This window comes from Panthera onca, chromosome B1 (assembly GCF_046562875.1).
Source record: "Panthera onca isolate mPanOnc1 chromosome B1, mPanOnc1 haplotype 2, whole genome shotgun sequence".
In the NCBI taxonomy this organism is placed as follows: domain Eukaryota; kingdom Metazoa; phylum Chordata; class Mammalia; order Carnivora; family Felidae; genus Panthera; species Panthera onca.
Genome location: NC_138342.1, coordinates 130,445,790 through 130,468,792, shown reverse-complemented (window position 1 = coordinate 130,468,792; position 23,003 = coordinate 130,445,790). Strand labels below are relative to the sequence as shown.

The 23,003-nt window shown below is 45.3% G+C and overlaps 1 protein-coding gene across 4 annotated transcripts in view; it reads right to left on the bottom strand.

Moving 5' to 3' along the window:
* FHDC1 (FH2 domain containing 1) overlaps window positions 1-23,003 on the bottom strand; it is a 42,586-nt gene extending 19,583 nt beyond the window's left edge. The window contains exons 1-4 of one of the 4 annotated variants that reach the window (XM_060653981.3): window positions 22,866-23,003; window positions 15,344-15,966; window positions 6,208-6,269; window positions 5,451-5,553 (exon numbers count right to left, since the gene is read on the bottom strand). In XM_060653981.3, the coding sequence (XP_060509964.3) occupies window positions 5,451-5,553; window positions 6,208-6,269; window positions 15,344-15,829 (651 nt within the window). In that variant the 5' untranslated portion in view covers window positions 15,830-15,966; window positions 22,866-23,003. Of the gene's footprint in view, window positions 1-5,450; window positions 5,554-6,207; window positions 6,270-15,343; window positions 15,967-20,646; window positions 21,083-22,138; window positions 22,262-22,405; window positions 22,637-22,865 lie in introns of those variants that run through there. The other 3 variants (XM_060653982.3, XM_060653980.3, XM_078445684.2) reach the window with 3 other exon arrangements.

Here is a 23,003-nt window from a genome sequence, read left to right as displayed (position 1 = left end):
TAAGGATGAAAATTTTCTGTAAAGTTATAATCTGGAAGGGAGATCACTGGGAGAAGACAGAAAAGACTGGGTTACCATTATAACATGGTCCTCTAAGTTCTTTTTTTGTTTGTTTTTAAAATTTTTTTTTTAACGTTTATTTATTTTTGAGACAGAGAGAGACACAGCATGAACGGGGGAGGGGCAGAGAGAGAGGGAGACAAAGAATCGGAAGCAAGCTCCAGGCTCTGAGCCATCAGCCCAGAGCCCGACGCGGGGCTTGAACTCGCGGACCGCGAGATCGTGACCTGAGCTGAAGTCGGACGCTTAACCGACTGAGCCACCCAGGCGCCCCTGGTCCTCTAAGTTCTTAATGAAAAAATCTTAATATTTTGGGTATTCTGGATATAAAATATTCTGACTGGGTAAGTGCTAACCGACCTTGCTGTGGCCCAAGTCCCCCTCCACAAGAGTAACTTTATAGGAAGGGGATACTGTGTGCTGAGGCCACTACACTCTGGCTCTCCAGAAGGAAGGTAAAAAGGAAAATGGCTTAAGCAGCTGAGGTCAAGGTCAAGACTTCCCCCTATGAAAAAAATCAAGTAATAAAACAATATATACAGTCAGATCCCATTTCTATAAATTTTTTAAAAAGCGTCCACTATGCCCCCCCCCCACCCTCCATGTACACACCTTATACACAGGCAAAAGACTAAAAAGGGCCACTTACACGGGTGATAGGATTAAGGCGACTATTGTTTTCTTCTGCTGCTCATTTTTATTTTCTCACGTCTACAATGAACATGCATTACTCTTGTAAAACATTAAACTCAACTAAAAGTTATTCCTTCAACCATAGCAAAGAAAAACAAAAGAGTTCTGACATGGGAACATAGCCAAACAGCTAGCAGGTGGGGATGGAAGCAAAGAGAGAGTTCTCAAACTGCATCAGAGCAAGTCAATGCCTTCCTCACATAGAAAACGGGACCCACCCAGTGGAAGAAACTCTTTTACGTCCCCTGTAGTAGTATAGCATCTTCCAACAAAAATACTTTACGGTAAGTAGAACCTTGGGACTACTTTTAAGTAGACGGCCTATCTCTGCAGCTAACTGTTGCCAATAAGCACCTACCATCTCTCAGGACTCTTTATAAAGCTTACTACTCTCTTCCATCCCCTGGGTTATGGGGGGTCCCATAAAAATAACATGATGTCTCTGTCTCTTGGAAAATAGGAAACGACAGTTCCAAAACACAGGGGAGGGAAAATCTGCAAAGATCCACAAGCTGAAGTAGCTACATCAACTACCTGAAAATTCAAAACGTAATAGTGCAGACTCACTGGTGGTTAAGACTGTGGTGTTTTTGGTTTTGGGTTTTTTTTCCCCAACGGGCAGAAAATAGCCATTTATCAAACTGCATTATTTCCCCTACCTTTAGGGCCCCAAAGTGAATTTACCATTTTTAGCCATACTCAGTTTAAGGGCAGACGGAATTTCTGGTTTAGCTAAACCCAAACCAGTGCCTGGCTGAACCGAGAAAGCCACAGGATGAATCCTGATCCCTTGTGAACTAGAGTTTGGTAGTTCACTATATATGGGCAGGGGCAGATTGAGGTTGTACCTTTTGTAAGACCATCTATGCAGCATGTGCAAAGCTTCTGAAAACAGCACAATTTTCTGTCTAAAACATAGGAATAGGTCATGCTAAATCAACTTGGTAGATATTTCTATTAAACATGTGCTCAACTCTAACTGAACAATGATTAATCTCCTTCACTTGTATAAAGAGCTAAAAAAATGTTTATGGATTTCAAGAGAATGGTGATGGAAAGATAGTCCTGAATTTAAGTGCCATGTATACAGTTCTTAGTTCCATTTCAAAATGAGCCTTATGTTCATTAAGAGGGATTATCGTACCTTCGCAGTGGTAGGGAGGTAAAAGAGAGGTGAACAAACCCTATAATTATTGTGCATTCTCGTCATCATCAAACAGCATTTATCAAACATTGTTAGGCATAATTTTGTTGGCTGAGCCAAGTGACTCTCATTATGACCTGGCTGTGCCCGGTTTCTGTCCTAATAGCAAACAGCATGCTCCTTAAGACTCACACATTCCAAAGGGCAGACCTCCTTCATCCCATCTAATTCCACTCACATGGCCTTGAAATAGCAAGATTTCCCACCAACAAACTCACCCAACAGAAGACCTTGGGGCTTCCCCCCTGTCATTCCCCTCCCAGGGGCAGAGTCAGCAAAGAAGGTAGGGATGAAGTGATGAAAATGTCAAAGGACGCAACCAACCTGATGCCAGAGAGAACAGAAAATCTCTACCACCTTCCCGCCCTTTATCCTTGACAGTGATGCAGGGACGGGGCACCAGCCCCAACACAGGGAAGGGCTTGCAGGCTGGGTCAGGGCTCCCTTCCACCGTCCTCCCGGCTCCTACACAAGCCTCTTCCCTGTCCCCTCTCTGGGCACAGGAATACTTTTCAGGACAAAGAACCCACTCCCACTGCTTTTATTTCTGGGTCTACCCTCTTCCTCTGCAAGTTTCAACTACGAGTTTAAGGCGAGATGAACAAACAACGCCAGATAAAAGATTTGTGGTGAAGGGCAGAGAGATCCTGAAAACAAATTAACCTTCTGCTGGCTTGTCAGCTGAGAATGCGGGACAGAAAAGGGCTGTTTCCGCTCGTATTTTCAACATGCTGATAAGATTACGGTATCATTCAAGTGACACTCACACTGGTCCTCTGTGAAAGTAGGGGCGATGAAAAGGCTGGGAAGCCAGTGCGGTGCAAGGCGGGGTCTTGAGAACCTTTGCCCTTCCTTCCTCAAAGGGAGGCAGTGGAGCGCAGCAGAAGGAACTGTTGTGGGCTCAAATCACGCGCAAATCCACCTTCCTCAACGGCTTATCAACTATGTGCCACTAGATGGGCTCTGGCTAACTTGTGTGAGCCTCAGTTTCCCCTCTGTAAAATGAGGAGTATCTTACAATGTTGCTAGGAGAATTAAATGAAAGACACACACTAAATAATCCCAGCTATGGTTTAGTGACTTTCTATGTGCCAGGCACTGGGCTATGGACGCACTTGAGCACATTATCTCGCTCGACTGGATTTTGCCCTGCCCAGTGCCTGGAACATGGGGACACTCAATAAATGTTTAGTCCCTTCTTGTGCAAAAAACGAGCACAGAACGTTACACCACAGACTTAGCAACATGCAGTTACGCAGACACTTGTGCATTTATTAACATATTTCTGCCACATTCCTAAACCTCTCTCACTTGGCACTGACTCCCTCTTGGCCTCATCCCCATCCTCCACCCTCCACCAAGACTCTGGGGTCGGCCCTGGTCCGGGTGGTGCCAGAGGCCATGCAGTACTCACAACAAGGCCTTGCACGGGGCACTGGTCATGAGGTGGCTTCGGCTTTCCCTAAGACTCCCCTGGCCAGGCCAGTGCAGAGCCCCAGAGTGGGTTAGGGAGGGGCGCCAAGATGCCCGGGGGACTGTCAGGGTGTTCCTGCTGAAGGAAGCTCCCAGTTGAGTGTGGAGGGTGTGGTGAACTGAAGCCAAGAGTCAGTAATGTAAACAAGAAGGAGTGTGACCAAGCTTGTCGGATATTCAGACTGAGGATGACCCTGCAGAGGAGGGAGAAGCAGCTGCAGCCTGGCTTAGTGGCTGGGACACCTGTCGGGATCCCAGGGCGGTGTTTCATCCCAGCAGGACACTGTCTCCGGGGTCAGCTAATTGTCTGGGGGTGAGTGAAAGCCTCAGGACTCAGGGAAGCGCCTGGGTGGGTTTTCGTCATCTTGCCCTTAACATCCCCCCCACCACACATTTGAATTATATCCCACACACAACTCAAAAAGCAGGGTTCTTTTAAACATGAGAGGTTTGACAGCTAAGCTGCTTCTCTGAAAAATCCCAGAGTCTTCCACAGCCTTTGCATTCTCTAATCACCTCTGAATTTAAAATTAGAAATGAAGACATTAAGAAAACTGTACTTAATCTGCCAGCTCTTCATGGCACAAAGCTGGCAGTCTCCCCCATGCCTAACCTCCATTTAGTTAGAAACTCAGAGCTTTTTAGAGCATATTCACATGTACTATCAAATCTGATCCTCACTTAAATAAACGATGAGGTCAGTTAGGAGTGGGAACCAGAACAGCCCTAAGGAGGAGGCACGAAAAAAGCCCAAGCAGGAGTAAGATTTTGAGAACAACGCAAACCTTTTAAAATTCAAATCAATTAAATCCTATCCATCCTCATTAAAGGTTTTTGGGACTCTCATTCTTTACATTAAAAAAAGAGAAAAAGAAAAAGAAAAAGACTAAGGACTGTTTAGCATATAAGACCCAGGGTAAATTATGATTTAATGTACCTTCCCTTCAGGACTTTAAGACCCTCCACTAACATTAATAAATGCTGTTAATTAATCTTAGCTTAGATAAATTACACTTAATTTGCAAACAGAAAACCTGACATAGAAAGAGAGGTTCAGGTTACCAAATACACCTAGAATATCCAGTTACCTCGTAAGACCCTCAAGTTGGCATTGTGAGTTTATCATTGATCGATATAAAAGAAAAATTACAGATATATACTTCTCTTGTTATCAATAGCACTAAAGTCGAATTCCATAAATTATGTCTGGGAAGAAGAGAGGGATGCGGGAGGAGGAAGCAGTGATATGTGTAGAAAGGATAACTTACACTTTTTACTTTAAGATTCTGTATTATTCAAATGTTTACAAGCACATGTATTCATGTAATTTCTTACTGAAGTTTTTCAGGGTCCCCTTCTTCAAAAATAATCGGCAACATGACAATGTTATAAACTGTTTTTTTCTATCAAGCTCCTAACCATTCAACAGTTAATTCAGTCCAAAAAAAAGATCAATAACTTTATATTGTAGTACTATATTGCTACCACAGCAATTTTCACCTTTTAGTCAATTAGACATTTATTAACAGTTTACCTACCTCTCCAAAATTTTAGAGCATATCCATCCCAAAGCGGTTTCGTTTTACTTTTTTGTTTAAAAAGTGTATGTATTTATAAAATAACCTGGGTACAGCCTAGGCAAAAACCATCACTGGAAGATGGAAAAGGAAACCAAAGTTCATATTCAGGTCCCACATGCCGAGTACCACATCCAGCGCATAGCTAGGCTTTCAGCATCGTGACAATCCAGCGAGGCAAGCACCATCATCCTCTCTGCATAGGTGTGGAAACTGAGTTCACTGGAGTTAGGAAACTTGCAAGGGTACAGCTCCAGTTTAAACCTAGATTCCCTAACTCCACAACTTACACTCCCTCTCTTAGGTGACTTTTTACTTTTAGGTGAGAAAACTCTGGCTCCGAGTAGCAGAGTCCCCTTCCCATGTGAGTTTTGACACTCTGAAAAATGTTAAGGTTTTATCATCACTCCTAACATCTAAAATTCATGTGCCAAATTCCTTACCTCCTCTGACTCTGGCAAAAGCTTAAGAAATTCTCGCAGGGTCTCTGATCCATAATGTTCACTCTTTCCTTGATGAATATCTTCTACGATGGACTGAGGAGACCTTGAAAAGACAATTAATCAGATTCCATTTCACATTTGCTGAAGTGCCAAAGAAACACAAGCCAGTGGAAATTAAAACAAATCACCTCCACCCTCCTGCCATCCCGCCTTCTTCCCAGTCTGAGGGACATGCTGTGTCAGTGATCACAAGAGCCCCACTGCCAGGGAAAGCAGGGATGTTGACACGCTCTTCACCCAGAAGCCCATCCTTGGGCATCCCAGAAAGGCAACAACCACTGGGGGTCTTCTCTGGGTGAAGAAAAGCAATCCCCTTTGGTCACATGGAAACCTGGCGAGCCTTTCCTTTCCACTTTAGAACACTGGCATTTAACCACTGTTGACTCACCAGTCCAACTTCCACTCGAGGGGCAACACTACAGAAGAATTTATAAATTCCCTGACATGACAGGCTTGAACAGACACCCCTAGGCAACTCTCCCTGTACTTCAAGCCACTAGGTTCTGTTTTCATGCAGGAAAACAGCAGAGAATGACAGACACTTGGGTACTCATCACACCATGTATCTAACAAGGATATACAAGTATGAGGAATGACTTTTGCTTTTATTAGAAGCTGAATTTCAGCTCAGCCACACCCAGACTGATGCTGACAGTGTGGATGAGACTAAAGTTGCAAATATGTGCAAAAACCTTACTTCTTAAATTGCTTAAGAAATATCCCAATGTTCATGCTCCGTTTTGCATCCAAGATAGTAATCTGAAAAAAATAGACACACGTAAGACTAGTAAAGTACAAATAAAAAGAGTTGGAGGAAAGGAGAGAATTAAAACCTATCAAAATACGACACTAATTTATAAAAGAATAACTTCCAATATGTAAATCTGGTGATTAATCGATATACCTAATGCAGCTTTGCAAACATTAAAATATTATCATCTCTCCAAATTTTCTGCAATGATATATTTCCTTGACTATAATAACTATACATACCTATTTTATTTTTAATTTTTTTAATGTTTGTTTATTTTTGATAGAACACAAGGTGGGGAGAAGAGAGAGAGGAAGACACAGAATCTGAAGCAGGCTCCAGGCTCTGAGCTGTCAGCACAGAGCCTGACATGGGGCTCCAACCCAAAGACCATGAGATCGTGACCTGAGCTGAAGTTGGTCGCCCAACCAACTGAGCCACCCCAGGCGCCCCGTACATATCTATTTTAATCTTATATAACTTTTTTAAAAGTTTTAAAATGTTTACTTATTTTTGAGAGAGAGAGAGACAGAGAGAGAGAGAGAGAGTGGGGGATGGGGAGAGAGAAAGGGAGATACAGAATATGAAGCAGGCTCCAGGCTCCGAGCTGTCAGCCCAGAGCCCAACATGGGGCTCGAACCCACAAGCAGTGATATCATGATCTGAGCTGAATTCAGATGCTCAATCGACTAAACCACCCAGGTGCCCCTCTTACATGACTTTTAATGAATAATGTATATTAAAATTTTTTTAATTTAGCAATTTCCTCTTAGAATAACTAACAGCCTGCATTTAAAAGCCCAAATTTGACAAGAGCACACTGTATGCATTGTATGTTAGCTAACTTGACAATAAATTATATTTAAAAAAAAAGAAAGAAAGAGAAAAAAATAATAAAAGCCCAAATTTGAAAAACAGGTGTCTTAGCATAGCAAGATCATATGAAATTTAAACTAAGAAAGTAAAAAATAACTGAAGATATTGCAGAGTCCCAACCCTGATTTAGGGATATAGAAGGACCAATACTGTTATTTTCAGAAATGTAATAAAATTAATTTTTTTTCAAAAAGAAAAATTTCTTTTCATTGAAAAAGAATATATATGTCCAATAGCCCTTTCAGGAGGAGGTAAGAAAGTCTTCTAAATTTTATTTACTCAAAATTTATAAAGGAAAATTCTTGTGCTGTCTTTCACCAAGTCTAAGATCCATGTTAACATCTCTGAAATCAGGAGGTATCTTACAATGTATGGCGTCTTTGAGTTAATGAAATACGGTGCTATTCTAATGTACTGTCAAAACCCAGATTTTGGCTGCAATAGGTTTTAGTTGTCCAAAATCAATAATTGGGCAGGGTTTTATCAGACTAGAAATTAGACAGAACCTTTTTTGGACAGTGGGGTGGATGTTGTTATTATAAACAGAAGTTTTTCTTTCTCTGGCAGCAAATATACAAGAGGCGTGGAGGCAAGATAGCCTTAAAACTGCTGCAATTTTTTTCATCTGGTTTTTGCTAAAGGGAGACTAGCTAAAACAGGAATGTTGTTATAATTCTCTTCCTTTCCAAATGTATGTGATTCATTGTGAACAAAAGAGAATCAGGTTTCAGATTAAATTCCTGGTCTCTGGGCCTGCTTCTAAGTTTATAAGCAGCAGCAAGAACTGTTAACCCAATTTAATGGCACTTCCTGGCTATAAGGTTAAATTTTTACAAGAGTATGGCTGCCTCCTTTTGAAGACTAATCTTAAACAATCACATTATTTACTATCCTAGGGGTTTACTTTATGTTCACGCAATCACCTGCCAGCCATAAAATAAACTCCCAAGCAATCAGGACAGGCTCCTTATTGGACTCCTACCCAAGGACTATAGTTCAAGTTGAGTGTGAAGGTAGGGGAGAAGAGGGGGGAAGAGAGGGAGAGAATAAAACCTGTCAACCTTAACACCCTTTAATGAGGAAAGCCCACACCAGACAGAGGAATCTAAATTCAGTAAGACAGAAAACTATGTCTTATTATAATTCATAAATTAAAAAGCCACAAGTAAGAACACGTATACTGATACAGTGACAGACATTTCCAAAGAACTTCCTCAGCACACACTTCTTGCCCCCAACTCCAATTTCCACCCTTAACCTTCTGATGCTCTGTGCCCTTGACGGATTCACAGCTACTGCTGCTGGAAGTGACAGAGAAATTACTCTTATTGTTCCTATCTGACAAATAAGGAAACCGAGCCTCAGAGATGTCATTTTTTATACTTTCCCCAAAGCAACACGAGAACTGAAGTGCTAGCCTGGGTCTCTCTGGTTCCTTTTCTCTCTAGTTCCTGTGAGTTTTAACACTGCTGAGGATACAGGAATATTAGAGAAGTGGCAATGTTCCCCCACAGCCTCGGGCGGGTATCCACATTGGGATGTTCCTCCAGGAATGGGGGCAGATCTATAGAAAGCCATCCACAGGGCCTGGCCAGGTTCCCTGGAGACTCCAGAGCTGTCTGTGTGGGATGATGGAGAGAAATCGTGTTCTCACAGCTGACACAGCCTCCAGGAGCTGCTGTCATACTTGACACAGAGCAGCCACAGCCTGGGGCAGCGACTGTCTCCACCTCTTGAAGCAAACCTTCTGAAACTGGTCGCTAATTTAAGACAATTCAGCAACAGTCCAAAGAAAAACCTGGGCTGGCCATCACAGAGCACCTTCCAGGGAAAACGACAGGAAAATGAGACAACTGGCTGCCTTCCAGGGACAGTCCCATTCTCTCCTGGCATCCTCAGATTTGCCTAGTGCACAATCTGGCTCTCTCTCACAGGTTATCATATCCGATCCTTCTAAAGGAGTGTTATAAAAGTGTCTGTTAAAGTGCTTTAAAGTGCTTTAAAGCAGATTATCATTTCACCTGTAAATTAGCTTATCTTACTTCCCAAAGGCTTGCCGCCTCAGAGCTGGGCAATTCAGGAACCCCATGCGTGTGGGACCGGGTGGTGTTTTGGAAGCATCCAGAGCAGTGGACTTGCTGGCTGCACAGGCTGAGACAGACAGCCTCAGGAACAAGGATTCCCTCCCTGCCTACCAGTTCCAGTTGAAGGTAATCTACTTTTCTGAACACTGCAGGACACGGACGCAGGACCTGGACAGAAGTCAGGGCCTGTCTTAGCAGGTGCAGCCAGCGTACTGTAGAGCTCAGGGGCTTTCCCATGAAAGGTGCACTCAAGAGTTAAGCCAGCCCTGGTGAACAAGGGGCTCACCTCGTGCCACCCCGAGGACTTCCCACCAGGATGTGAAGTGGCCCTGCTAGGGGAACAGGCTCCCCACAGACTGCCAGGGTGGCCCGGGGGGCTCCGCCACCCTGAGGCACTGAGACTGCATGCAGCACTCAGTAAAGGGTGTGATTGGCTGTACCGCTCCTCTCCTGCAAACCTCCAGATAAGTGCTCCTACCTCCTCCCACAATTATTTTTTTTGTTTATTTAGAGGCAGGGAGGGAGGGAGACAGAGAGAGAGAGAGAGAGAGATCCCATGCACAGGGGAGGGGCAAAGACAGAGGGAGACAAAGAGAATCCCAAGCAGGCTCAGTGCTGTCCGCGCAGAGCCCAACATGGGGCTCGAACTCACGAACCATGAGATCATGACCTGAGGCCAAATCAAGTGTCAGGATGCTTAATCAAGGCGCCCCCCACCCCTCTACAATTCTTGTACTTTTATCTACTACCAACTACTACAAAATCTGCCTCCCCTGTTCTTTAAAGAGAAGAAATAGCTTTTCGTTTTTAGTTGTGGTAAAATACACGTAACATTTACCATCTTAACCATTTTTTTTTCCAAGTAATCTCTACACCCAACATGGGGCTCAAACTCACAACCCCGAGATTAAGAGTTGCAGGCTCTACTGAATGAACCAGCCTGGAGGCCCCCATCTTAACCATTTTTAAACGGTCAGTATCATCAACTGCCTTCACACTGTTGTGCACCCATCACCACCACATCCACAGAACTCTTCCCATCTTGCAAAATTGCAACTCTGTACCCATTAAATCCTAACTCCCCATTTCCTCCTTCCTTCAGCCTCTGGCAACCACCCTTCTACTTGCTGTCTCTATAAATTGGACCATTCTGGGTACTTTACATTAAGTAGAATCATACAGCATTTGTCCTTTTGTGAATGGTTTATTTCACTTAACATAATATCTTCAAGGTGGAAGAAGAAATTTTTAAGCCACTTTTGTTTCAATATGTCCAAGAGGGCTTCCTTGACTACTTTAAGTACCACTAAATGGTGTTTATTTCAATGCCATGTCAAATTCTGAAAAGCAAAATTTTAAAAATCTTCCTGTATCTTCTACAGATGTAGCTTTTGGTTTCTGAGGTTTTTTATGTGTACTTTTCCAGCCCAGGTTTGGGGAAAAATATAAAAACCTAGGTTTTTTTTTTTTTTCTTCTTTCAAATGTATTTCAAATACTCATCTAGTTCTGTAGTTCTGGATTGAGCATGTCCCAGAATTCTAGAACTTACTGGGATCATAACAAAAATTGAGAAATAACTGATAACCTGAATGAGTGTGAGAGAATAAGATATTTCTTCTCAGAAACTTAGAAAAAGCAATCTTCCTTCCATCCTCTCTTCCTCTTTCTCTTTTTCTAGTAAGTGATTTCAGTTATTTCTTACATAGTATTATTAATTAATGTTAAGTGTAAAGATTAATTCAGGGGCACCTGGGTGAATTGGTCAGGTTAAGCGTCCGACTTCAGCTCAAGTCATGATCTATGGTTCATGAGTTCAAGCCCCGCATCGGGCTCTGTGCTGACAGCTCAGAGCCTGGAGCATGCTTCGGATTCTGTGTCTCCCTCTTTCTCTGTCTGTCCCTCCCTCCCTCCCTCCCTCTCTCTCTCTTAAAAATAAACATAAAAAAATTTTTTTTAATGTAAATATTACTACAGACATCATATTGTGTTCCAACATTTGTATCTTCTTTTCTTTTTTTTATTTCACTTTACTGACGTATACTTGACAAATAAAATTGTAAGATATTTAAAGCGTGCATCATGCTTATAATGATATATGTAAACATGGTAGAAGGACTCCCCCATCTATCACCTCCCATATTTATCTCTTTTTTCTCTTCTTTGGAGAAAGGCATTTAAGTTCCACTCTCTTAGCAAATTTCAGTTATACAACACAATGTTATCAACTGTAGTCACTGTATTACATCCTCGGGCTTCATTCATCTTGTGTTTTCTTTGTCAGTCCCAATTCTGATGTATCATATGGGCAAATACTCCCTTTGCATCCTTGGTTCAGTTCTGCCAGCTCAGTTACCTTTAGTTTCCTTTGGAAGATACCACTTGGCCAAGACGGTCCCTTCCCTTAAGAGCATTTCATATTCTAGAGGGAGGCAGGTACAGATCCAACTAACCAGTGTGAGTGAGACTCTGAGGGGGCTGGGGAGCCACAGTAACAGATGGACAGGGAACACCTCAGGGAAGAGGTCAGTGAACTCCAAAAAGAAGGTGGAGCTTGAGCTGACTCTTGTTATTATTATCTCCAGTAATATATTTTTGTTACTTCTAATTACTTTATTATACTTTAATTATTACTCTAACATTTGTAGCTTCCTGAAGTTAATTTATAGGTAACAGAGATACAAGGATAGCAATATTTCATAACTTCCTCCTCCACGTACTAAATGTTTTCATTTACTATTTTGAGTGTTGTTCTTCCTAAATCCGGCCATTCCTGAACCCAGCTCTTCCTTATCTTCTAGCAACTTCTTTCTTTGGAGTATAATGGAACTTATTTGTAATGCTTTATGCGCCCTTTGAAGTAGCAGTCAACCACATAATGGCAGGCCACTTCTGTAGGAGGTTATTTCACATATTTCAAGGGGACATTATCTGATCTCTGGCATGTCTGAACCTCCAGAATTATGGCCTGTGTAGTGGCAGGTTGGGATGCCATGTTTCCAGGCTCAGGATGGGTCCCTCTGCCAAGCCTGCTGTTCAGGGTATTGTCCATTCCACACAGACAGGTGGTGACAACTATTACGTTTAACCCTGGGCTCCACTTACTACCAAGTAAATCGGAAGATTTATTAACGGGCCTTGTGGAAACTATAACTGCTGAGTTGTAATTTCTTTAGAAGAAAATCTAATGGGGGAAGAAAATAGCATGTACTGTAGTCTTTTACTGAAAATTTTAAAAAGTATATATACTTCTAGCCATGTTGGAGATAGCATGAAAAATTGAAAATAATTCCGGATAACCCTCTGTTATATGACAGTATTACCTATTACACTTAAATCCTTCTACCTAACTACTTATCCTATCTGAGTACTAAAGAGTTGGAGAATTATATTATCTTATGACTACATAGTCATGGTGATTTAATTTTTCTTTCTAGCGACTCTCAGCTTAGGACCTACAAGTATTAAAAGTGAAAACACTTGCACACCCATGTTCATAGCAGCACATTCACAAGAGCCAAAAGGTGGAGCAACCCAAATAGCCATCGATGGAGGACCAGATCCATCAAAACGTGGTATCTACGTACAATGGAATATCATTCAGCCTTAAAATTCTGACACATACTGGAACATGGAGGAGCCTTAAGGACATTATGCAAAATAAACTGTTACCAAAAGACAAATACCACATGATTCCATTTAAAAACGGTTAAGATGGGGGCGCCTGGGTGGCTCAGTCGGTTAAGCATCCGACTTCAGCTCAGGTCATCATCTCATGGTTCATGGGTTCAAGACCCGCGTCGGGCTCTGTGCTGACAGCTCAGAGCCTGGAGCCTGCTTCGGATTCTGTGTCTGCCTCTCTCTCTGCCCCTCCCCTGCTTGTACTCTCTCTCTCTCTCTCAAAAATAAAACACTAAAAAAAATTTTTAAATGGTTAAGATGGTAAATGTAATATGTATTTTATCACAATTAAAAATAATTTTAACAATAATCATTATTATTTAATTTTAGTTATTTTTTAAGTGAAAGCAAAAAAAAAAAAAAAAAAAAGTAAAAATGCATCTAGGGTGAGGGGGTGGAGGGGGATGAGGGGAAAGCCTTTTTATTCCTGAATTTTAGACGCGGCCTAGAGATTGACATTTCTGCTCCTGCTGTAGTTCAGAAAAGATGCCATACTCCCTGCTATTTCCCTCCCTAAGTGGTTCTTAACCCCTCTTGAGTTTGCAGACATAAAGCTGCAAGTTCCTTGAAGCCCCTCAAACCATCATTTGGCAAAATAAAGGTCTCCAATTTATAAAGGATGCCACCCATTCCAACCTGGGAGGTGCCTTCCCAGGAACCTGGTGAGCTAGACCCCCTTCTGTCAGAGGTGGTATCCTGAGACATGTGCTCCACTTCCACATGTGCCGACCCGCTCTCTCCTTCATAGTCGCTGACATTCAGTAAAGAGAACTAGGAAACAATGGTGAGAAATGCCCCACTGTACAATAAGAAGTCTCTGCTGGACGCTGGGGCAAAGGCCAGGGTACTAAGGAAGTGACTTCTTGCTCTTTCCAATACTGAAAGGATACGCTAAGAAATAAAAGGGCTTCACATAAAGGGAAGGAGCAGGGAAAGTCTATGCTCAGCAGGGGAGGGCGCTAGGGACAGTCCTGAAGACTTCCTGTCAAATTTACTTTACACACTTAATTCCAATCCCAGCATTTCCACATTTTATAATTAATCGACTCTTGGCTATTTCAACAGAGGACCATACCACCAAGTTCAAGGACCCCCAAGTGAATTCGTGGAGAGAAGAAATTCATACGCTCCTGGGACACACAGAGAAAAGAGGTCAAGACTGTCAACTCAGGAATTCAATCATGCAGAGAGATGCGACTCCATCCCAGAGCCCTGCCTACTCTCTTACCTGATCCACTCCATCTTTGACCTATTTCTTCTGTTCCTGTAGAACAGATTTTAAAAACCATACATTTGGGGGCACCTGGGGGGCTCAGTCAGTTAAGCATCCGACTTCGGCTCGGGTCATGATCTCATGGCTAGCTTATGAATTCAAACCCCACATCAGGCTTTGTGCTGAGAGCTCAGGTCCTAGGCCTGGAGCCTGCTTCCGAATCCGTGTCTCCCTCCTTCTCTGTCCCTCCCCTTCTCACACTCTCTCTCAAAAGTAAACAAACATTAAATAAATAAATAAATAAATAAATAAAACAAATAGAAATAATACATTTGTTGCCCCTCCCCCCCTTTTTCTTTTCGGTGGGCAACATTCTTTCCTTTCAATCTCTGGTTTCCTCATGACTCCTGCTAGCAAGTGGAGGAGGTTTCTCAATTTACTTTGTTTCTAAACAATACTTTCAAATGCAATTTTTAATTCAGTTTCTATAATATATATGTATGGTAATCAATAGTTCTGAAGCCGTGCTTTTGGTGAACTTCTTATAACCTGCTAGCTTTATTCTCAGTACGACATTTATTGTTCACTGGAAATATGCTTCCTAGAAAATCCATCTAAAAACTAGCTTTATGCACTGAGCTTTCTGGAAATATCTATTCCACAGTGGCCATAGTTGAATTCAGAGCCATAGTTTAATTCAAGACTAACTCACAACACTTAGGGAAGGAAAACTAGAGGCATAGTTTTTATTGCAATAGGGGTAAAATCTTAAGGATGTAGAGTAGTTAATGGTGTATTTAACAAAAGGCATTTTGTCTCAGAAAGTTCCTGTTAATCGTAGTTAACTGAGTTCAAGAACTCCGGTTTTTGTTCCGACAGAGACTACTAATATGGACTTGAGCAGAACTGCCCCACCAGGGGAAACCACAGCAGATGTGTTGGAGACAGGGCAGTGCTGAGAGGCCAAAGGACGATGGCCCCAGATAGCATGTTCTCGGCGTGAGGTCATACTCCACCGGGATGTCTGGGAGGATGTGGCATGCATGCTTCTTACACTTTTTTGCTAGTCAGCTCAAGCTCATCGCATAAGGCCCTTTCTACATTTCCAGAGCACATTCGCTTGCATTATCGTATTTGCGAGTGATTTAGCAAGTTCTGAAATGTACACAGCGTTCCAAACACAAAACAATGCAGCATGTGGAGGATCATCCCTCCTGGATCCGTTCTTACCTCTTCCTTAGGGTCTCTGAAGGATGAGTTTAAAGTTCCTCCTCTCCTAGAAAGGGAAGGTTTGGTGGTGTCTTCTTGCTGCCCAAAGAGCTCCTCGATGGTCTTTGTATCGATCTGGTAGTGATGCTGCTGCCTGGCCGCCAAAGTCCAGATGTTGGTTTTGCCACGAACTTGCTCCTCCGGAATGGTTTTCCAAAAAAAGTTTCTCATCCGCTTTTTCTTACCCAGGTGGCTGTAGCCGTTCATGTGAGAAGCCGGGGGTAGTCCTGGAGGGGGAGGTGGGACTGGAGGCACCCCGGGGAGTGGAGGAGGGGGTGGAGGAGGGGGAGAGGGCAGAAAACCCTCCCCTGAGTATGGACATGGTGGAGGTGGAGGGGGTGGAGGTGGTGGGGGTGGGGGGGTTTGCCCGATCATGAATCCAGCTGCCGAGGCGACATTCCCATTTTCTTTATCGCTGACCAAGGAGACACAATTCATAACATGCATAGTACTGTTGCCTTCTAAGGAGATAATTTCTTGACCTTGGGGAAGCAGACACAAACATCAAACTCGTGTCATACTTTTTCACCCGCTAGTCTGCTGCCAGAGAAAAAGGCAACTGTGTTGTGTGTCATCTTCCAAACCTACAAAGATAAAACAACTTTAAATCAGTACAGGAAAACATGTGAATACCAGCTCTTCCCTCCAGAGCCTAGTGCCAGTCCTCGTCGAGTGGCTGGGTATTACAATCATCCAAAAGAGCATTAAAAGAGACCACTACTTTTCTAAATGTGAACCAAACAAATTTTACCTCCTGGAAATGCTGCCAAAGCAGAAGCAACAAATCAACTTGGAAACCTTCCGTTAATCAATCAAAGACATATTTATTGGGAACCTGCTCACTATAGGTTCAGCAAGTACTGGTCACTTTATGAATAAACTACTTGTTCACTAACTGGCTCATTTTCTTTGGGCAATGGATACCCAACCCCTAGGGAAATTACCCAAATGGCTGAAGCATTAGGTATTAGTGTATGATCCTGCCTTTCACCAGTATGGACATGTCCCCTACCAATCACTTGGTCAAAGGGCATACTCTGCCTTGCATGTAATAGGCAGGGCATCTGGAGATGATAAAATAGTGACCAAACTCCTTCTCCCGGAGTCAGGGGCCACCAAGTCCCTGCTCCACTTGGTGATGGGGCTTCCCCACAAATAGAGGAAAAAACCACTAAATGTAAAGATTAAAGGTTGTGGCTCTAAATCAAGTGGCACTGCTTACATTTTAGACAAATCACTTCGCCTCACTAGACTTCAGTTTTGTCATTTGTAAAATTAGGAGGTTGGGATCCATTACATGACCTCTCCCATTGCTTCCAATGTTCTCATTTCAGATTCTAATTAAGCCACTCTTAGGAAACAATCAGAACTTCTGGCCAACCTCTTCTGCTTCTTCTGTGACATTATTAGCAAAGAAGACATATACACACGAGGATATGCTGTCCGTATCATACCTGCCATGTCTACCCCTTATCCACAGTCACTGACTAATTTTAGTAGCTTGTGTTTTTATTGACCTTTAAATGTTTGCTTTTGGTATTGAGTTGTTATGGACCTGATATGAAAACAGAGGTCAAAACAACTACATTTCTTCAGAGATGAGGACTGGTTCACTGAAGATGCAGGGACCCTTATGAAGTGAGCACCCCGACTATGTGGGCATGTAAAAAGGACCGTTTCCTCCAGGTCATAAAGGGCCACAGGGAAAGGCTTTTTTAGACTGGCCTTCTGAGTGTAATTATCCTTTTACAACATCATTGTCAGAGCTCACACTTACAGACACACATTGGTCAAACAACACTGGATTACGTAGGAGTGATCTGTCTGATAGCACTAATTCAAATATTTTCAGATACTTTGCACAGAACCATGTACAAGAGGCAGCATTGCCTTGGGAATAAGAGTGGAGAGTTCGGAATAGATTTTTCCCCCTCAGATCTCGGTTCTGCTATTTGTTTGACTGAGCAACCCAAGGTTATTTGATCTACAGCTCAGTATCCTCGTCTATAATATAAAGATATACTGTTTCATCAGTTTGCATAAGAATAAATGAGCTACTACATGTACCAAGATGCCTGGGTACCATAGTTAGCTAGTATTAACAATAACCAGTATCATATGTCCATATGATTTCTCTTTACTTTCCCACATTTTCTTCAAAATATGTATTGGGTTTAATAGATAAAATGCTAAGTTACTCCTGGCTGCTAGAAAAATACCTTTAGTAGTCCCATTCTTTGCTTTCTAAGTTGCTAGGTTTGTCCTTTTTCAATACTCAGTGGTTATATATCATCTCTAAATTACAAGAACAAATGTTTTTATTAAACATTTGAATACTTAACTTTTGAAAACTATATGTGGGTAAAAGATGGCACTGCCAGCTACTAATTGGATTTTTTAAATGCCGTTTTAACCATTTATAAGTGTACATCAGTGACATTAAGCACTTTCAAAGCGTTGTGTAGCCATCATCACTAGATAATTTTTTAGAAAGTAAAACTGAAATTATTTACCCAAGCCAACTTACAGCTCACTCGAGATGCAACTGGCTTTTAAAAGGAGTTTTCATAATTATCATTAGGGGCATAACTAGGCTGTTTTCATAGTTGGCACCCCTTAAGCAAATGACTCATTGTCAATTACAGTTTATAGTTACATTTGAACTCTTCTTTTTTCAAGACTGTACAGGTAATCTTGGCAGTTTATCCTTACATAGTTTCAAATACTTCTGTACATAAAATATCTCATGTATTGAAGAGCTGCTAATCCTCCAATTCACCTCCAACTGCAGATATGCTGACTCGATTATAGATTACTCAAGAATAGGTGATCACCTTAAAAAGTCTCCATCCGGGGCGCCTGGGTGGCGCAGTCGGTTAAGCGTCCGACTTCAGCCAGGTCACGATCTCACGGTCCGTGAGTTCGAGCCCCGCGTCAGGCTCTGGGCTGATGGCTCAGAGCCTGGAGCCTGTTTCCGATTCTGTGTCTCCCTCTCTCTCTGTCCCTCCCCCGTTCATGCTCAGTCTCTCTCTGTCCCACAAATAAATAAAAAAACGTTGAAAAAAAAAAAAAAAAAAGTCTCCATCCTAGAAAGCAATAACTCACTCAGTGCTGCATACGTATATATACAGATATACCGTTAAACCTCACACAGCAAATACAGAGATACTAAGAGTGAGAAAGACCATACACTTGGTCCTGCACCAGCACTGCTTTGCTAACACTAAAGCTCTGAAGGATGCAAGTCTGTCTGAGTCTTGCACATTGCACAGAAGTACCAGATAAAAGCTTATCAAAGTAAAAAGTGACGGGTGTTAGTCATGCATTGGCATAATTCTAACCACTGCCCCATCTTGAGAAAGAATGTTATTTTCAAAAGTTAAAAGAACGAAATAAAATTTACAACACTGTTGCTGGTATGCTGTCTGGCTAATTTTTTCCCAGGGTAACAAATAAGGATCCTAGGCCCCCAACAGCTTCTAATGAATAAATTCTCCAGCAATGATTAGCTTAGATGCTAATGCTTTTACTACCGGCTTCAATAGGGCTTTGATAGGGCTTTCCCTTTGGCTGGGATTTCCAATGTCAAAGAGACATTGGAAAAAGAGTACAGACAGACATTCTAACCCTTTCCACAGTCTCATCAGGCAGTAAAACAGAGGATACACAAAGAACATTTGATTTACTAGGGTACTGTCCACAGTAAAGATGCAAACACATGCTCTCCAAACATGCTAGAACACAGGTATTGCGGGAGCCTTAAACCCACTGCTGTTTCTCACAGCTGCCAATTGCCAACAGGGACAATGGAATTAGCCTTGGCTCTGTCTGGAAAGTGTCAAGTGTCCCATCGATCTCTCCAGGGCAGATAGAGACAGGTTTGTATTTAACATGTCACCTACAGGTTGGGGACCTCAGCAGCAGGGAGGGCAGCTGCTAAGGCTGACAAATGCCCAGCCCTGAGTAAAATGTAGGGCTGTCACTGTAAGGTTCTGAAGATAACTCTTCAAGTCCCCTGAGTGCTAATCATGACCCATCAGGGGTGTGCCTGAGTGATGGACCCTCAAGGGAGGCGGTAGCTCCGTGGAGCATCTTTTAACCATGTGAATTTTCAATAGGGGGATTCTGGGACCATGTCTTTAGCTGATCAGAAAGCAAAACGTCTTAGAATGTGAATGTTCATAAGGGTCTTCAACGAAGCCCTCTGGCCCAACAGCAAGCATTGCTTTGCTCTTGGTGTTCTCTTAAAGGGAGTGAGTGGGAGGGAAGAAGAGAGAAAATGTACATTTCATTTCACAGCATATTTAGGAGGAAAACATGTTCCTGAAAGTCAGTTCAGAGCTCAGGGTTTTCCTCAAAGAGGGTTAGTGGGGCCCTATTGCTCAGCACCTCACTCACCCTCTAGGTCAACAATAATCAAAAGTAAACCAGCCAAGGAAAACCCTCCAGGAAACCTTTCCCCTTCATTCCTGACTTGTGTCACAGATGAGGTGGGAGCAGGAAGGGCTGGCCCACACCCTTCTGATGACAAACGGGGCAGAGTAGGCCAGGTTTGGAGAGAAGACGAACACTCAGCCCTATTTAATCTGGGGAAGAAGAAAGGGTAGGGAGAGTACGAGCGATTCTAAAATACGGAATTTTTGCTCTCACTCCACTAATTCATTGGGAAAGGCTCCTCCCCGACCACCTATCTTTCAAAACCTTTCTTGATTATTAAACACAGAATGTCAACCACGCAGTCAAATCAGAGCTGGCAACATCCAACCCTTCACCTTGGCACTCCAGCGTGCAGCGAAAGAACCCAAGACTGTTTGCAGTCAGCGTGTTTAATCTGCAGCACAACATAAACACTTCACAGATGCCCCTGAGCGCAACACCCGGAGAGCAGAGAAAGAACGCTTGTTGTTCGAATGTGCTTTTTCAATTTCTCTCAACGTCCCAAAACCAAGAAAAAAAGCAAACGAGCGCCAAAGATGCTCATGAGAGAGGGAGGGAAGGAAGCGCTCGCCACTCATTCCACGAAGACAACTATGGGTCAGTAGAGGGGGGTCACAGACGGCCGAACAGTAGGGGCAATTTCTGTGCAAACAGATGTTTGAACACTGCCGGGTCCTGAAGAAATTCGGCGTGGGGCACACCGGGGGCACGATTTCTTTCGCGAGGTCTAGACACACAGTAGTTTTCCAGGTCTCTGCACCGCCGAGCGGTCCACCGAGTCCTTCCGCCCCCAGCCCCGAGTCCTGCGTCCCGCCCCAGCCACTCACCAAAACGGCCCCGGCTCGGCCGCACAGAAGGCTCGGGGGCGCCGCGTCCGCCGAATCCCTGGGTAGCGCGTTGAGGCGCCAGCGGCCGCAGGAGGGACGCGGGAGGGAGGTCCCGCGGCCGCGCACGAGCCCCGGGCGGCGTCTTTATCTGGACCGCTGCAGGAGCCGCGGTGGGGGAGCGGGCGCCGGTGCGCCGCGGAGATAGACTCCCACACGGCCGCGCAAGCTCGCCGGCGACCCCTGCGGCGGGGCGAGGGCGCGCTCCAGGGAGACTCAAGTGCCGGCCGTGTGGGAACCAGCGGGGCCGAAAGGGCCGACGCCGGGGAAGGGCTGGACCCTCCTCCTCCCGGGAGCGCCGAGCGTTCGCCGGTCTTCGGGCAGAAGCGACTGGAGGGGCCGCCGCACCAGCTCGCCGCTCCCGCGGCCCCAGAGGCCAGCTGGCCAGGCGTGCAAGGGGGAGGGGGGGGGGGTGTCTCTCGGCCCCGCCCCCTCGCCTGGAGGGCCCGGGCTTTAGGGTCCGCCCCCCGGCCCCGCGCCGATCCCAGGGTACCCGCCCCTCCACCCGGCAGCTGCACAAAGCTCCAGAAAGCCGGGAGGGGTGGGGGGGCTAACTAGCGGAGGTGTTTCAGTGTTTGAAGCAAAGCCGGCGGCGGGGGTAGGGGGGGGTCTCCTGGTTCGCAAACGCGAGCTCCACCCAGTCCTCGAACCTTCGCGGTGACACCTCCCCCACGTCCGGGGTCCGGGTCCTGGGCGCAGGGGAGAAAGCCCTGGCGGCCGCACTGCAAATCACCAGATGGGAGCCGGGAAGAGACGACGGAAAAAATGTAGAGGAGAGACTCCTGGTGTTTGGTCAGAGGATTAAACCGAGAGCCCGCGGTCCTCGAGCTAGGGGCACCGCAGCGGCTGGAGCTGACTCACCAGCCCACCCGCTTCCTCCCCAAATTTCAAAGCTCAGGGCGCAATTTGTAACCTGAACTTCGCACGGCCAGGACAAGTGTGCAAGTGCAAGAGCCGTCTTGTCCTCAGTCCGCATCACCCGGACGCGGTCCTCGCCAACCCCGCACCCACTGTCCGGAGGGCCAAGTCGTGGCTCCCCGCTGGCCGGTTGCGCGCTCTAGGACCGGGCGGGGATCAAGCGGGGGCACAGTTTATCCAAAAGTCTTAGCAGCTAAAACTAAATTAGCCAGGTCCAACCCGGAGGCGGCCCGTGACCTAGCTCGTTCTCTAGACGCGGGTCCAGGCCAGCCCGTCTTATCCTCAAGAGGCCGATCGCTGTCCTCTAGCGCAAGCACCAAAGTCACTCGGGTGGGTGTGGAGGAAGCGCAAACCTCCCCAGCCTTCCCACTGAGGCTCGAAGGCAGCCGAGACTTGGCGCCGCAGCCCCGGGTCCTGGCTGATCCTCCACCTCGGCCCTACAGAATCGGGAAGTGTCTGGGACCCGATGCCCCCGAGCAGCGGTCACCCCTGCCTCGGCCGTCCGGCTCCCACTCACCGGCGGCCGGCTCTCCGCGCGCGCGCTCCTCGCTCCCCACCGCTGTCTCCAGCACCAACGCTTCTTCCCGGGTCTCTGCAGCCGGGGCGGCCCCGGACCGCGAGGGGGCAGGGCGGCGCGGGGCGGGGCTCAGGCGCTGCCTCAGGTAACAATGCCGCAGTCCAGGCTGCTCCCAGCGCCAGCCGCAAAGCGCAACACGCCCTTTCATGCTCGGCCCCTTCCCTCCTCCCACCCTCCGAGCGCCACCGTCGGCGCTGCGGTGCTCACCTTCACCTACGCGGGGCCCTGGGGGCCTGGAAGCCGCCACCCCGCACGCTGCTCCCCGCACCCGAAAGCCCCCGAGGGAAGTAGGGGCGGCGAGAAACCGACAAGTACGGAGTGTGAAGAAGAGTCGGGTGTCCTCGAGTAACCAGCAAGGGGAGGTGCCAAGCCGCTTCTGAGCCCGCAAGTGCTTTCCACAAAGCAGCCTCTGCCGCAACCTCCCCGGCACCCCCTGCGCACACGCACTCTCCTGCACGCACACACTCCGCGCGCGCGCACACACACACACACACACACACACAGACACGCGCGCGCTCGCGCCAGTCCACCCTCTGCCCCCGTGCTTGTTTCTCCCTGGAGCACAAGACAGCATTTGGGTGAACTGTCGCAGCCCTTAAAACCGAATCCCGGTTGAGCCGGAGCTACCCAAAGGTCAGCTCTTCCGTAGAGTCTGTAGGTTTGTTACCTTTTTATATCTATATAATCTTCTCAGTGATGATGGTAACAGGAATCTTTCAGCTATACTTAAGCAAAGCAAAGAAAAAGTCCAGTGCAAGCCAGATCTCCTGAACGGACGCTGTCTGGGAAAGACTCCTCACAGGAA